This window comes from Simochromis diagramma, unplaced genomic scaffold, assembly GCF_900408965.1.
Source record: "Simochromis diagramma unplaced genomic scaffold, fSimDia1.1 OVJJ01000165.1, whole genome shotgun sequence".
NCBI lineage: Eukaryota > Metazoa > Chordata > Actinopteri > Cichliformes > Cichlidae > Simochromis > Simochromis diagramma.
The window spans coordinates 1,621,475-1,637,278 of NW_024387467.1; the positions used below are offsets into that span (position 1 = coordinate 1,621,475).

The 15,804-nt window shown below is 40.3% G+C and overlaps 1 protein-coding gene across 1 annotated transcript in view; it reads left to right on the forward strand.

Annotated features, from left to right (window-relative positions):
* The window catches only part of LOC120723413 (pseudouridine 5'-phosphatase), a 33,916-nt gene extending 18,328 nt beyond the window's left edge, over positions 1–15,588 (forward strand). Inside the window, exon 4 of the mRNA XM_040014845.1 lies at positions 14,289–15,588. Within this exon, the coding sequence (XP_039870779.1) occupies positions 14,289–14,465 (177 nt within the window). The 3' untranslated portion in view covers positions 14,466–15,588. The remainder of the gene's footprint in view (positions 1–14,288) is intronic.
* Positions 15,589–15,804: the final 216 nt, after the last annotated feature.

A 15,804-nucleotide genomic window follows, 5' to 3' on the forward strand; every position in this document is an offset into this window, starting at 1 on the left:
TCTTCTCTCTACAATAAACTATAAACTAGCAGCCTACAAAAACAAAAAAGGTTCAAATGCTTTAAAACAGGCATCTGTTCAGAAAACAGCAGCAGTTCATTTAAAGAGTTTAACGAAATGGTTTCTCTAAAACATTGATTTTGAATATAAAACTCAACCTATGAAAGTTTGACAGCTGAGACATCCTTAGCTTATGAAGCCAGCGTCTGTAGTCACTGAGCTCCCTGCAGTTACAGTGGTCAGGGAAAGGCATTAACCGCTGACACGTGCAAGAACGCACACTTGGATTCAAAGGTTTTTATACCACTTGTTAGTGAAGAGCATTCAGACACACAGCTGCAAACTGTTACAGCACAAACATATGATGACTACTGCGTGAAACATCAAAAGAAATAGTTTTGAATGGCAAACAGAAAAACAGTGAAATAATAATTTCATATTTTTATTTGAAATATTGTCTGACCTTGTTTTTAAGTTGCATTTTACCTTGTCAGCCATGATCTCTTCACAGAGGAATGCAAATCCATGATCGTAACAATCTGCATTTTAATAGAAATTCTTCCTAGTTTTTGTTCTCCCCTTGTTGCCATGGGTCAAGTGGATTTTTTCTCTGATGCTTTATCTTCTTAATTTACAGTTTAAATTGATTTGTAACATCTGGCCTCGTGGATAAATGAAGCTACATAGCAATGAAATTTGTTTTCTAATCATATTGCCTAAAGCAAGCACGAGTACTGCTCGTAACACAGAACCCAGTGCAACTCCATAACTAACTTTTGCGTGAGAGGCATTCCCATTTAGATATACAAACTGGAGTCTATTAAATATATACACTTCAAAGCACTGCAGCACGATTCCTGTTGTTCCCATGGCATGTTTGAATCTCTGTAGTAAAATATTGTGGCCAACAGTATTGACTGCTGTTGCACTGAGGGCAAGCATAGAGATGACTTCACTGTTAAAGGCCATGAGAACGTCATGGGTGACCTTCACTAATGCTGTTTCTGGGCTATAAAGAGAGGAGAGCAATTAAAACTGCTGTTCTTAATCATATTCCAATTGGAAAGCTGTCAATATGTTTTTTCAAATTGGTAACATTTTATTTGTGAAGAAATTCATAAAGTAATTACTAGTTAACGTTAATAGAACACATGGCTCAACAGTTTAGGTAGCTGGTTTACGTCGCTGCATGCATTACCTTAGTTGAAAAATGCAAAATGTAAATGAAGTATGAAGTATGAACATTAGGGCTGGACCATATCAATACAGTAATGCCGGTATAATGTTGGGCAACGTTATGGGTAAAATAGAATTTGGGTAAAACGCGCATGCGCAGTGCCTTTGTTTTCATACGCACATGGCAGAAAAAGCACGGCGGCGACGCAGAATGAGAAGGATGAAAGCGGATCGTTGGATGAAACCATGAACCTGAACTGGTTTGTAAAAATGCTGCAGCTTCACTGGTGTGGAACTGGTTTAGCTTTCGTCCATCAGATACACAACAAAGCACTATTTTTGGTAGCGCATGCTAGCGGGCCGTCGTTATTACCATGTTGTTTGGAAAATACGGCACACTTAAAATCAATCCTTTGATTTTTCTGAAAGTCGACAGAGCCCCTTATAATCCCGTGTGCCTTATGTATGAACTCTGGTTGTGTTTACTGACCTCGAAACGATTTTATGTGCACGGCGCTCGAAAATCTGTCAAATGTTTCAGTACGACTTTGCTAAGCTACGAAGCCGCACCGCTTGATAGATTGTCGGAGCATTACGGCTATCGTAGGCGGAGCCTCTCGGAGTGATACGTACTGTGCTTCAACATAATGTTACTGTATTGTGTGTGTATAACCTCATGTTATACTTGTCAGGTTAAGAGGAGTTTTTCCATCATGAGGTATGGATATTCCTGTTGTTTGGAAGTGATCTATGAATGAACCCTTAGGTTTTGTTTGTGGGTTGTACAAATAAAAGTTGTTTAATTTATTTGTACAGCATCAACAACAGTCACCTCAAGCCGCTTTGTTTACTTGTGATCTCTTGCTGTGTGTCTTTTGGGTTATGTCCATACCCACTGCACTGTATTAGCATTATCAAGCAGCTTCCTGTATTTTAATAATGTGGTCCGACTGCATAAATGTACATTATGGTTATTTTCCTTGGAGGCTGTTTCTGCCGTCGACGTTGTTTTTTTACCCAAACAATCATTCGAACTTGGCCTCAGGGAGGCAGGATCCTCGGATCGACCTTTGGACCAATCAGTGTGACATTTGAGACACAATGCTAAAACATCCATTTGCACTTGGTCTTGTGTGCCATTGTGCGTATCTGTCCATCATCAGCACTGGCTTTATTTCTGCTCTCCTTAACAGAAATGATGAAATGGTAAACATCCTTGGCTCATATTGCTCTAGGCTTCATCATCATTTGAAAGATTCAATGGGCAATCTGTCACTGTCACTTATTCACTCGCCGCTGCAGGCAGGATACAAACACACACACTCGTATAGGTCCTGTATGTCGCTGGAACGCGTTCATATATCTATTTGTAATCTATATGTAAGTGTGTCAGCTTGTTTCACGTGTTTTTAACACCACTGTCATGTTGTATATGTCTTACTATCACACACCTCTTGAGAAAAACACAACACCTCTCATCATCCTTATAAACAGGGACAATTACGACAGAATTAGATTAGGGTTAAAAAAGTCTTTCCATGAGGCATGTTGTATTCCTCATTATGTTTCTGAAAATGTATAACAGTAACATGAAAAGAATAACACATACGTCATTACACTGGTAATACTGAGTGTCTAGATGCCAGAAGCTTTGAAAACTAGAAGGTAATCCTAACATTTTATCTTTACAGTATGTTGCTTAAAAGTGAATTACCTGAAAATACTAACGTAGCATGTTATCATGGAAATACATCACATATGCTTAAATCAACATAATAAATTGATTTCCTGTGAGATTTCCTATTTCACTGCAGGGCAACCTGCACGTGGCGAATAAAGCCTTGATTGATTGATTGATTGATTGATTGACCCCTTGCATTCTGCCCATCACCTGCCCTCCGGAGGCGCCTCAGACCAGTTGTGTCTCACACGTCCAGACAAAAACATTTTCCTCCCCTCGGCCATTTGGACTGTTAACCCTTTAAAGCCGGTCGGAGCGGGCACACTCAGTTTTGCCTAACTATTTTTAAATCCCAGTAGCTCTGCAACCACGTAAGCTAGCGCAATAATTTTTTTTGCATATGAAACCGGAGGAGTTGTACTTACATCTTATGCCATCAGCTTGTCCTCGGTCACAGTTTCCTTCCACATATAGCTTTGCAAAAACTGCATAAAAAGCACTTGCAGCGACAAAAACATAATATTCCAGAAACACGCTTTGCCGATCCGATCAGCTGTTCGTAACACTTCCTACGTCCATCAGCGCGAACTATCGCATGTCCGCCATGACCTGCCTGAAACCGGAAGTGATGTCATTTTGAGGAAATGTAGTTTTTTTTTTTTTACCTTCAGGGCCTTATGAGCCTATACTGGTGTTTTTAAAAGTTATGATTGACTTTATGACTTTCTGTGTCGTTTCTGGGATGCTTAGGACTCATATTGCACTGCTGGAAATAGTTTATTTTGATGCATATGCTGTTTTTTTGCAAATTTGCATCATAATATTTATTTTCGTTTTTCCTGCAGTATATAAAAATTGGTGTATTTCAAAAATAAAACTATGAAGACACTCAAAATAAATTTCCTGTGGTGGGAAACTATTTTGTGCAACTTTTTTTGTATTTGCAGTTTTGAGGGATAAGCCTCTTAAATTTCTCTAACTAGAAATATATGTTAAAAAAACAAAAACGATTTTCAATTTTTTTGTAGTTTATTGCACTTTTTTGCAATTTATGTAATTACTATGCACTTAATGCAGACATATTATTAAAATTTGGGCTATAATGGGTATATTGATGTATAACAACTTGAAATGCTCCCAAAAATGGCTCCACAGCATGTAAAAATATAAAGTAAGCTCTGGCGGACTTGGTTCTATGGTAGGTCTTAAAGGGTTAACAAACCCTATCCCCCCACATCCCACCCCTGCCCAGCCACTCACCAATCTGACCCTCATCATTCAGGCCACTCACACATGGACTCATATATATTTCTCCTGTTTGTCATTTATTCCTGTTCTCCTACATTTTTGTTGTACATGTACAATGACAATAAAAGCCTATTCTATTCTATTCTATTTCCATCCACCTGATTCTGATCACGCCCGTGTATATCCTCCAGAGAACTGAGGAAAAAAGAATCCTGTCATTGAATTTTTTTTCCTGCCTCTTTGGAGCTAAAAGAGGACACTCAAACACATGACGTGTCGGTGGAGAGCCCGGGATGTCCTCTATTTAGTACATCAGGACTTAGTAGGGTAGCTCAAACAAGTCAAAAGATGTAAACCAAAAACAAATATCCATTACAGAGGACATAAATGAATAGGCTTGGTTCTCTATATAGCCCTTGATGCTAAACCTGGCTCAGCCCTTAGCTTTCTAGTGTCATTAGCGCTAAATTCATAAATATCCAGAGGCAGCACACATAATAGCGCTGGACTTTCATCATGTTGAGTCAAAGCAGTGCTGCTGAAATTCCACCAGCATATGAACTGTGCTACACACAGGAAAAACCTACTGGATAAAGTCTACTCCAAAATCAAATAGGGATACAGGAAGGGATGAGGATCGAGAACTGGTTCTTGTACAGAACCGCTTCCCAGTAGTCCAATTCCTTGGAATCATTCGTTTGCCTGCCTATCGATCCCGCTTATCGGTTCTTGCACTCTCGCTACAATCAGCTGATTTCAGTTCACCAGAGGAGGAAAATAGTGACGCAGTCTGCAGCGTGGACATTAGTTTTATTATTATTGCACAAAAGGATGAGAGTGTGATGGTAAAGCGGAGACTGCTCCAGGACAGAAACAACTGCATCACACTGTTAACACAACTTGCACCTGCACAGACAGCATGCTAACACTAAGCTAGCCAAGAACCCAGAGTGATGTTAAAGCTGAGTAAATGCTGACCCCAGCACTGTGGTGAAGGGAGCTGTGATTTGCAGTGAAGCTGCTGAACTTCAACAGGTAACAAACTGATGAGCAGTCAGGCTGCAGCCTGTTCATGTTTCTACAGTAGAATCACAATCACTTTCTTTTTGTGCTGGTTTTCATCTTTGCTTTGTGCTATCGGCTTTGTGTTCATTCCTCTTGACTAAGAGGAAGATCACATGTGGCCTCATTGGAATAGGGTTTGGTGTTGGTGTGTGTAGCTGTAAATTTGGTTTGATGGTCTCTCTTCAAAGCTACAAAGCTGGAGGAGTAGACTACATCTGTACTTTCCTAGCACTTCACAGACACCATAACACTGACAAAAACATCTGGGTGTATGCCAACCAGAAACAATGGATGACAAAAGAGGTCAGGACCCTGCTTAGGAACAAAAACACTGCTTTTACTGTAGATCGAAGTGATGTGGTACTCTGCAGTGCAGCCAGGATATATCTGGCATCATAAGTTGGATTATAAAAATAACTGTTTTCAACAAAAAACATCAGAAGTAGCCACATCACATAATGTGATTATGTGGAAGTCATAAATCACAAAGACAGGAGCTGTGGAAGGACTTCAGTGCCAAAAGCTGCACAAGGTTGATTGGATATAAAATCATCAGCACAAGTTTCGTGAGAACGGTTAGTAATGGGAACGGAAGAAATATACAATGACCATCAGTCGTCCTTGGTCTGGAGCTCCATGCACGATCTTGCCTCATGGAGTGAGGAAGATGGGGATCAGCCCAAAACTACACAGAAGGAGCTGTTTAATGATCTAAAGGCAGTCGGGACCACAGTCACCAAGAAACTGTAAGATTTCAATTTTTGAAATCTTACAGTACTTACCAGGTCTACATGTACAGGACTGAAGTCTGAAGCCTGCCAGTGAACACATGGGAGAAAGTGCTGTGGTCACATGAAACCTAAATCGAGCTCTTTGGCATCAACTCTACTCGGGATGACTTCACCACCGTGAGGGACAGGTGGGCGGGGCCAGTAGTGTAAAATCTTAAGGTCATGGAGAGCGCCAGTGTCCAGACCTCGGTCCTATAGGAAACCTGTGGAAGGAGCTGAAGCTTCGAGGTGCCAAGCAGCAGCCAAGAAAACAAAAGGATTTAAGAGTTTCTGTAAAGAGGAGACGACCAAAATCCCTCCTGAGATATGTGCAAACCTGGTGACCAACTACAAGAAACATCTTCTCGCTAACTGCCAACAAGCGTTTCTCTACCAAGTACTGTCATATTTCGCTCAGCGATCAAATACTTATTTCACTAATGGCGTGGAAATAAATGTGTTTTATCTGGAGTTTTGGTTGATATCCTGTCAAATGTTTGTGTATGTGTGTGTCATCATATGTGCTGCTTTACAGGCGGCACTTTTTAATTAGTCCTATTTAACTTAAAATAACACTTTCCAAAAATAGATTTTCCAGACAAGCAGGAGAAAAGTAGGTTTCTCACACAGGTCAGCACCTATTGAAAGCCTTCTTTATGGCTCATGGTTTCTATATTGTTTTGGCATTTTTTGCACATAGCACCTGTTGATGTTTAAATTTCAGACATACAAGTTACAGAATATATTATATACTGGTATTATTGTTTGAAACATGAACACATGAGAGTGATATAAAGCTTGATGCTATATTCATAAAGCGTATTAGGTTTGCAGTACAGTGTATTGCCTTCCCACTATTTCTACTATCTCTTTGCTTTGAATCTAAACATGCAATTTCAGTTCAATTCAGTTGTGTTTATATAGCACCGAAATACAACAACAATACAATAATACAGAGAAAATCACAACAGTCATATGACCCCTATGAGCAAACATGTGGCGACAGTAGGAAAGAAAAACTCCCTTTTAACAGGAAGAAACCTTCTGCAGTGCCAGGCTCAGGAGGGGCGGGGCCATCTGCTGCAACAGGTTGGGGATGAGGATACAAAGACAGGTCAACGACACGCTGTGGAAGAGCGCGAGGGATTAATAATAAGTAATAACTGAACACAGAGAGGTGTATAAAAGAGGAAACACTCAAGTGCTCTGTTGGGGTGATAGGGTACTGTAAGGTCATTAAGATGAGACGGGTGCTCCGTTGCACAGCAGGTAATTGAGGATGTTCCTCACAGCTCAGTAACCTGCTTTGCAATATAGGTGATGATCTGTATTAAATGACAAACTAAAAATATCTACGATTTCACATTATGGTCTTTTGTTTTAAGGTATCGCAAAATATATTGTTCCATATTTCTTCCATCATTACATCTCCATTTTATCACAGGCGAGAGCTGTACCGCACATTATTCCACTCGTGAGACCCCATGGCAGGCTTACACACCTTAAACTCATAATGTTAAAAATGAGCCTCTGTGTTAACGGCTGAAACTGCTGCTGCAGTGTAATATATTTTATATAATGTATATAATAATGTTACCTTTGGTCTTTAATCGTGTTTTCTTGAAGAATGTCTTATATGTTATATTTTTATACTTGTGTTTGAAATGCTCCAGAACAAGTTGAAGTACTGATTCAACTTCTTTACTCTAGTAAAAGTGAAAAAGTACTCTAATACTAATACTCTAATACAAAGTACTCTAATTCTAATGAATGCACTCAGTTTGAATATTATTTAGGACACAAGCAGTAAAAGAGAGTTATGTTGCCAACATGGTAGAGGGTGACTTATCCTCTACACCTAAACAGAAATGAGAGCAGTCAGGGGTGAAAGTGAGATTCAGCAAGTGGGGAAAATCCTCAGATCAGTTGTAGTGGCTCTGAATTGAATTGAATTCAACACGATGAAAGCAGATGTTTCATTTCCAGTATACTGTATATTGTCTTCATACTAGAGCAGTTATACAGTTGGTATAACAAATTCAGTGAATTAATCTGTGTCGTCTGTATGAATGTAAATTAACTCTGCTACACTCTGCTAACCCAAAACTAACCACAGGTCATCAGGACTTCCTGATGCTTGTTTTAATCAGCTATCACGACCGTGGTATTAAATTGCTCCTTATTACACGGAAAATATGCACAGGTGTCATTACTATTCTTTAGGTTTGTTTTAAAAGGTTATTATTTGGTTATTAATGTGTTATTAAATAGAAACAGGCAGTTTTGCATTTTGCAGCTCAGGTATTTCAGTGGTAATAACACGGTATTATGTTCTTGTTCCTCCCTTGTTACCCTATTATTAACAATTTATTATGGAGTTGTATTTCCATATTATTACCCCCAGTTTGTGGGTTCTCATTATTCTATTACATAAATTTCAGGGCAGTATTACTCAACTGTAACCGCTGTTGCTACCTTGATATTAATGGGTATGAAGTGGTTTTTACTTTGCTAATTGCATAGTAATAACATAGAAACTATGTTCTTGTGTCTGCCGTGTTTCCCTACTCTGACCTCTTTATTATAAAGCTTTAATACAAAACTCCTACCAGTTTTAGTTTGTCAGCAATTCTCAAACCTACCGAAACATGACAGGTTGTAGGACATGTTGTAGAAACATTATGTCATGTAGAAATGTTAGTCCTCTTTCCTTTTCTGGAGTGCTAGCTAGATGCTGATTACACAGTAGCAGGGTTGATGAGGGTTAGAGTCACCCAAATGGCAGCAGTGCAGTCCTATGTTATTTAAATTGCTTGATTTTTTTTTAATTAAAACTGCAAAGATGCTATTGTTTTTGTTGCATTAGAATCTTGACTTATCTCTGATTTCGGGGAAATAATTGTGCAGAGTAAAAATGGTAAATGGCCTGTATTTGTACAGCGCTTTACACAACCATTCATTCACACACTGGTGATGGCAGCTACACTGTAGCCACAGCCACCCTGGGGCGCACTGACAGAGGCGAGGCTGCCGGACACTGGCGCCACCGGGCCCTCTGACCACCACCAGTAGACAACGGGTGAAGTGTCTTGCCCAAGGACACAACGACAGAAACTGTCCAAGCCGGGGCTCGAACCGGCAACCTTCCGATTACAAGGCGACCTCCCAACTCTTGAGCCACGATCGCGATCGTGCAGCGTTCTTGAGGGTAAATGACGGCTAATCTGTAGCTGCCTCCACCAGTGTGTGAATGTGAGAGTGAATGAATAGTGGAATTGTACAGCGCTTTGAGGGTCCTGAAAAGCGCTATATAAATGCAATCCATTATTATTATTATTATTAATCTCTGGGTAGAAAGAAATTATATTTCAGGTTGTACGCACTGTTCACCTCAGTCGCATTAATCTTGTAGTTGAGAGCCTTGTTTACTAAACTGTTGTCCATAGCCAGCAGCATAGACTGTAGCCAGTCAAGTTGCCTCCAAATCACAGCATGCAGGCATTTGCTGCTGTCACATTATTGCACCATGCTCTTCTAAAGGGGCAATGTGTTTGCATTAGAGGGCCAAATGTGTGTGAGCCTGTAACAAATGTCTGTGCATGAATCTGCCCACAGCAAACACACAGCTCTGCCTCACTGTACTTTGTCTTGACTCGTTCAGCAGTGTGTACTCGAGTACACAGTGAATCCAGATTCTGTTGGTTCTGCTGGTTCTTGCGTGTTTGGGAGCAGGCCCCGGGACAGGTTGTAAATCTTACATAGTACCTTTTGAAGAGCAGGACCAGTGGGCGCTGTGTCTGCTCATAACTCTGCTCATGGGGATCTTAAGTCAGGAGGCTGGGCGGAGCCAGTTGGAAGCTTTGAATTTTGGATTCCCTGAAGCTGGCCTTCGTGTATAATTATGTATAATGTACATTGTTTTTCCTTTTTTTAGCCTCTGGGAGTTCACCACTCACCTTTGTACCATTTGGACTTGATCGACTTGAACTTCAATAAATAACTGGAAACACTGGGGTGTTCCAAAACCTTTGACCAGTAGTGTATCTAACATACATATAATCCTTTCAGTGGTTCTTTTTTCTTTTTGCTATTTCTGTTGATCCACAGATTTGTTTTGTGTAGCTCTAGAAATTTTTAGTTCATTTCTTTAACTTTTGACTTTTGTAATCCACCCAAGCTATTAGTCTGCTGTGCATCTGTGTCTGTTTTCATCCAGTTCAGCACAATCAGGAAGCAGATTTAAAGGTCATTTCACGAGCTCATTGGATAATTACCGTTTTTAATTGCTCTCAATCAAGGGAATTAGCAAGAGTGCTCTGGACTCTGAGTGTTTCCACCATCATTGTTCAAGATCCTTCAGTTTCAGGATTAGTGACATCACAGAAGTCAATTATGTTTTAAAGAGGCTTGAGGATGCCCCTTTGTTCTGCCTGAGCATTAGAGTTGAAATGAACAAGGGTTTTTAAGGCTTCAGTAAAGCTTAGCGTTTGGTGACTCCTGTAGAGCTTAAGATTCATTATACTGCAACTTCCTTTATTCACACTGAAGTGCTGTTTGGAGCCATAAGCCACAAAAAAAGAAAAAATGGAATTGAAAGAGAAATTTGTGATAAAGAGAAAAAAGAAAGTACACCCTCTGTCAGTTGTAAAGATATAATAAAGAAATGTCCAGCCCATACCAGCTGTTAGAATGAAGGGAATACAACCTGAAAAACAACTCATGTCGCATTTCGCTATATTTGTTTATTCATCAAAGACTAAGCCAAAATGTAGAAGCACTGTGTGAATAAATCATAACCCCTATTTCAGGATAAAACGCATAAAACCACAAAACTCAGTTTAAACAGAGCATTTGGAGATGAAAAACAAAAACACAACAGCAACATGTCTTGAAAATGTTGAGACAGCGCCATGTCATTGTGAGGCACCCACTCTTCATTAAACAGTGGTCCATTCTCTGGGAACGGAGGAGACCAAATGTTTGACTTTAGTGAATGAATGTTACTATTCACTTAAACCAGGAGCACTTTTTATGCTTTTCCTACACAAGTGCTTTCTATCTAACATTCACACACATTCATACTGATGCATAATAGACATCGTCTATTTTTATGCTGCTAAAAGAGAACAACAGGAAACAGCGGGGCGAGAGGCAGTTAATTGTAGAAAATCACCAAAAAAGGAATCGTATCTAGCTGTCACTGACTAGCTGTCACTGATGCATGATAATATACTCTGCTTATGCATACAGGGTGTGTACAGCCCTTTAAAATAGTGTATTTCCTCTTTGAGCTCTACCGCAGCGGTCTCCAACCTTTTTTGCCGGTTTATGCCCGACAATATTTTCACAGACTGGCCTTTAAGGTGTCGCGGATAAATACAACAAAATAAAACCGGTACCGGTACCGAAAAAAAGAAGATTTGTTCATAACACACGTGAAAAGACCCAGGAAAGAAGAAGTGGAGAGCAACTTAGGGTTAGTATCTTGGCCAAAGATATTTGGCATGCACACTGCACCAGCCAGGGATCCATAACTAGATAATCTGGTCTACCTCCTGAGTTACAGCCAGCCCGATATTTCTAGAGTTCTGAGTCCTTTTGTGACCTCCTGGATGAGTTGTCAGTGTGCTTTTGGAGGATTTTTTATAGTCTGGCCACTCCTGAAAACATTTTGTGCTTTATAGTTTTACAGCTGATCAAAAGTTTAGGACCACACCTCCAAAAAAACCAATAAACTTCCCCAAAACAGAAATCAAAGTTCCAAACATGAACTCAGTAATGAGGAGCTCCACCGTTATTGTTGATCACTTCAAAAATCAGTTGTGGCATGCTCAATGCAAGCCTTTCCATGAGGTGAGTGGGAACATTTCTCCAAGTGGTGAAGACGGCCGTATGAAGGGCATCTTCTGTCTGGAACTGTTGTCCATTGTTGTAAACGTCCCTCACCATCCATCCCCAAAGGCTCTCAGTTGGATTTAGATCAGGGGAACACGCAGGATGGTCCAAAAGAGCGATGTTATTCTCCTGGAAGTCTTCAGCATGCCAAGACATTTTGAACTATTTATTGTTCCCAACTTTGTGGGAACAGTTTTGGGATGGCTCCTTCCTGTTCCAAAGTGACTCCACCATTCCCATAAACACACCCATACATCCTAAATATTGTGGAAAAGCCTTACTTGAAGACTTTAAGATGTAATAGCTGCAAAGGGTGGGTCAGCATCATAATAAACCCTATGGATTAAGAATGGGATGTCACTCGAGTCCACATGAGTGGAGGCAGAAGAGCAAACAGTGCATCTCTGTGCCAAACTGAAAACTTTGTCTGTTGTTGCTGACATTTATTTTGACTAAAGGATGAATTTCTCAGATTTTGTTGGTCCGTGTGCGTGCTATCAGAATTCCCTTTTTTGTGAAGAGTTACACAGAATGTCTTGAGGGAATTTGATTATAGAAATATTCATTTGGATGAGTCGAGGACTAACAGTTGAAGGTGAAGATCAGTGCACCCTCACACAAAACACTTCTTTTTCTAATTCTGACAACGTTTTAGATAAATCTTGAACAAGATCAATTAACTGTGCTGATTGTACTGATTTTCTGCTGCAAGTCTGTGTTTAGTGTTCACTTTACTGGTCAAGTGTCATGGGCTTAATTTCAGCTGCGTTTAAATAGTTCACCTCCAACATATATTTTGGCATGGCAGTAGGCCAGGGGTGGGCAACTCCAGGCCTCGAGGGCCGGTGTCCTGCAGGTTTTAGATCTCACCTTGGGTCAACACACCTGAATCACATGATTAGTTCGTTACCAGGCCTCTGGAGAACTTCAGGACATGTTGAGGAGCTAATTTAGCCGTTTAAATCAGCTGTGTTGGTTCGAGGACACATCTAAAACCTGCAGGGCACCGGCCCCCGAGGCCTGGAGTTGCCCACCCCTGCAGTAGGTAGTTTGTTGTGTCTACATCTGCACAGATGTCATTCTGTTTCCAGCTAAATCTCGTTGAATAGTTGGGATTAAATATTCCTCCTAACCCTGACAGTGCTGCACTCTTACCACTGTTTGCTTCTCTCCTGTGATTATTGAACAGTGAAAGCAGAACGACCTCCCAGTGAAGGCCGCAGCTGCCACAGTGTCCTTGCTGAACATGTGCATAAACCATTTTTTAAAGGCAGTTAGTCTGCGTGTTTTTTTTAAAAATGTTTTTACATCTTGTTTTGTGTGTTATTATTAATACTTCAGCTATTATTGCTATGTTCAGTTCCAGCCTGTTTGAAAAGAAAATGGAAAAAGAAGTTTCTTATATATTTCCTGTGGTAAATTCAGAAGATCTAGTTATATTTATTTGTTTGTATTTTGTCTTTTTTCTATTGCTTAAAAATAAAATGTGCCCACAGTAGAAATTTCAACCTCTAGCTCTATGAGATGTGATCATAGATGCATTTGCTCCTGTGGGCTGTGTGTTGATAGCGTCCAATTCGTTAAAACAAATATACTGACTTACACAGGATTGTCTTGACTCCTGTGCGGCTGGTATTTTCACATACCACCCTAGAAGTCATGTCAGGACCACTTGCATATATGCTCTGCAGTTGCACCATGGACATGCACAAACATCAGCTTTACTGTGAAACTGATGACGCTGTCAGAGCAGTTTGGTCATAGTGGATTCCACAGTGCATTAACTCAGCAGAACCGCTGCTGAGCATCACACGTCATCATGCAGCTGCCCACAGTGCAGTGAAAACCCACGATCTTTGTTTACCACTACCTCTAAACTGGGCTCCCACCTGACGGTGTCATTTTCCTCACAGTTTGAAGGTGGTCATTCTGACAGACAGACAGACAGACAGTAGCACAGCAGGCAGATTCTCAACCACTTGAGCACCATTGAGTCTGTCATGGACCCTGATATTGTTGTATAACCATCACATTTTCATAAAATAGGAAAAGATGAAGAACTTCTGGGTAATCCTTAGTGACATGAAATAAAAGCAATAAATTATTGTAGAGTCTGTAACTTAAAATCACCTTGTGGCTGTTGTGATTTGGCGCTATCTAAATAAAACTGAATCTACGGGGAGGCTGAGGGGGAGCACTGGCAGCTGCAGTATGTTTGAAGTTTTAGCCTGCATTATGGCTCATCAGGGTCATTATTCTTAAAAATAAATGGATATTCTACCTGACAGGGGTAAGCAGAGTCAAGCCACAAAGAAAAAATTAATTATACTTTTATATAATTATATAATTTTCTCTCATGTTTGTGGTATCGGCTCCGGCCATCTGAGGAGGGGAAATCCAGGTGAGTATATAGGATAATATCACTGTTTTTCTTTTCTCCTGTCTTTGCCCAGTGCTTGGTGTTTGAAGATGCTCCCAATGGTGTAAAGGCAGCACTGGCAGCAGGAATGCAGGTGGTCATGATTCCCGATGACAACCTGGACCGCAGCCTTATCCAGGAGGCTACGCTGCGACTAAGGAGTATGGAGGAGTTTGAGCCGGAGCTCTTTGGCCTGCCAGCATATGACTGAAATGGCTCATACCCCAGCACGTAATTCAGGAAACTAGTAACCATTGTTAATTGATTGGTTGTTAAACAATAACTTCATAAATGAGTAAACTATTAGTAAATGGATGGGCACCGTAAATCTGCAAATGTAAATCTGTATTACACCTCTTACTTGGATGAATACTAAAAAGTTGAACCTGATGGTTCTAATCTTTGTTCCAAAGGGAACCGTTCAGCTTAGGGTGGTGGTGATGTAAACTACGTCATGTGACTCGTCTTATTATCGTACTCCTGTTATCGAAAGGTTCATTTGAACCGTACAAAAATCTAATAAAGAAAACATCAGCAGTTTGAGTTGAGCCATGTTCAGGTTCTTCACTGTCACCTGTGAAATACCCAGAGTAGCAGGCACATTGGCCCTTATTCACTGATGTACAATACAAACACACACACACAAGTAATTGTCTTACATTCGTTAGGTGACTTTTTAATCTGATAATTTAATTTAATAATGAATGGTTAATATTAGCGTCAGTGCTGTTATCCCGAAGTATATATCCTCATATTATGAACTGTAGCTTCTCGGAGGAGTCACTGGAAAAGCTTCAGATGCAGGTCTGTCATTCTAACACAGTATCACCTTCTGTGGTCGTCTGGATGTGGACACATCGTGAAGTTGAAGTTGTTCTTGTCATACACTTCGTCTAAGATGCCTTTTTGAAATGTCAGAGACAATCCTCCTCTGCTCAGTGTGATCCAGTAAAGAGGCTGTGAGTCGTCCTCACTCCTGAACTGACTCCATCTGCTTGCAGAGCAGGCTTTAATGGGGGAACCCTGGAGCAGGCTGGAGGAGGCTGGTGCCGCAGCTCCTCAGTCTCCTCCCCTTTCATAGCCTCACATCCTCAACAACAAGGTCGTCTCAGCTGTTTTTTTCTTCTGTGCTTGTTGCTTACAGAGTCGTCACTGTCTCTGGGCCTGAAATGTGATTGCTTCATTTTCTGTGTGTCTTCATTTCTTGTTTCCAGCAAGGCAAAGGTGTTTTTTTACATTTTGTTTCCAAAAGAATTATGCCTGAAAAATAATACCTGACTTCATTTTCTCCACCTTCCTTAAATGAATAAATAAATCCTATGACAAACCCAGAAGATAATACGTTTGCATTCATTCCTAATCCCTAATAATTTTCTTCTTGACTTTGATTTCAGATTTAATTAGTTAATTGATTATTTTCGGACTTGCATACATTTCTCAGCACAGCTTTTCAGAGCATAGAGTTCATGAACACATAGCAGCTCTGCGTCAATGCTAATTTATTTAGGCATTTAAAACATTTCATATAGCATCAGTTAACGTGTGAAATG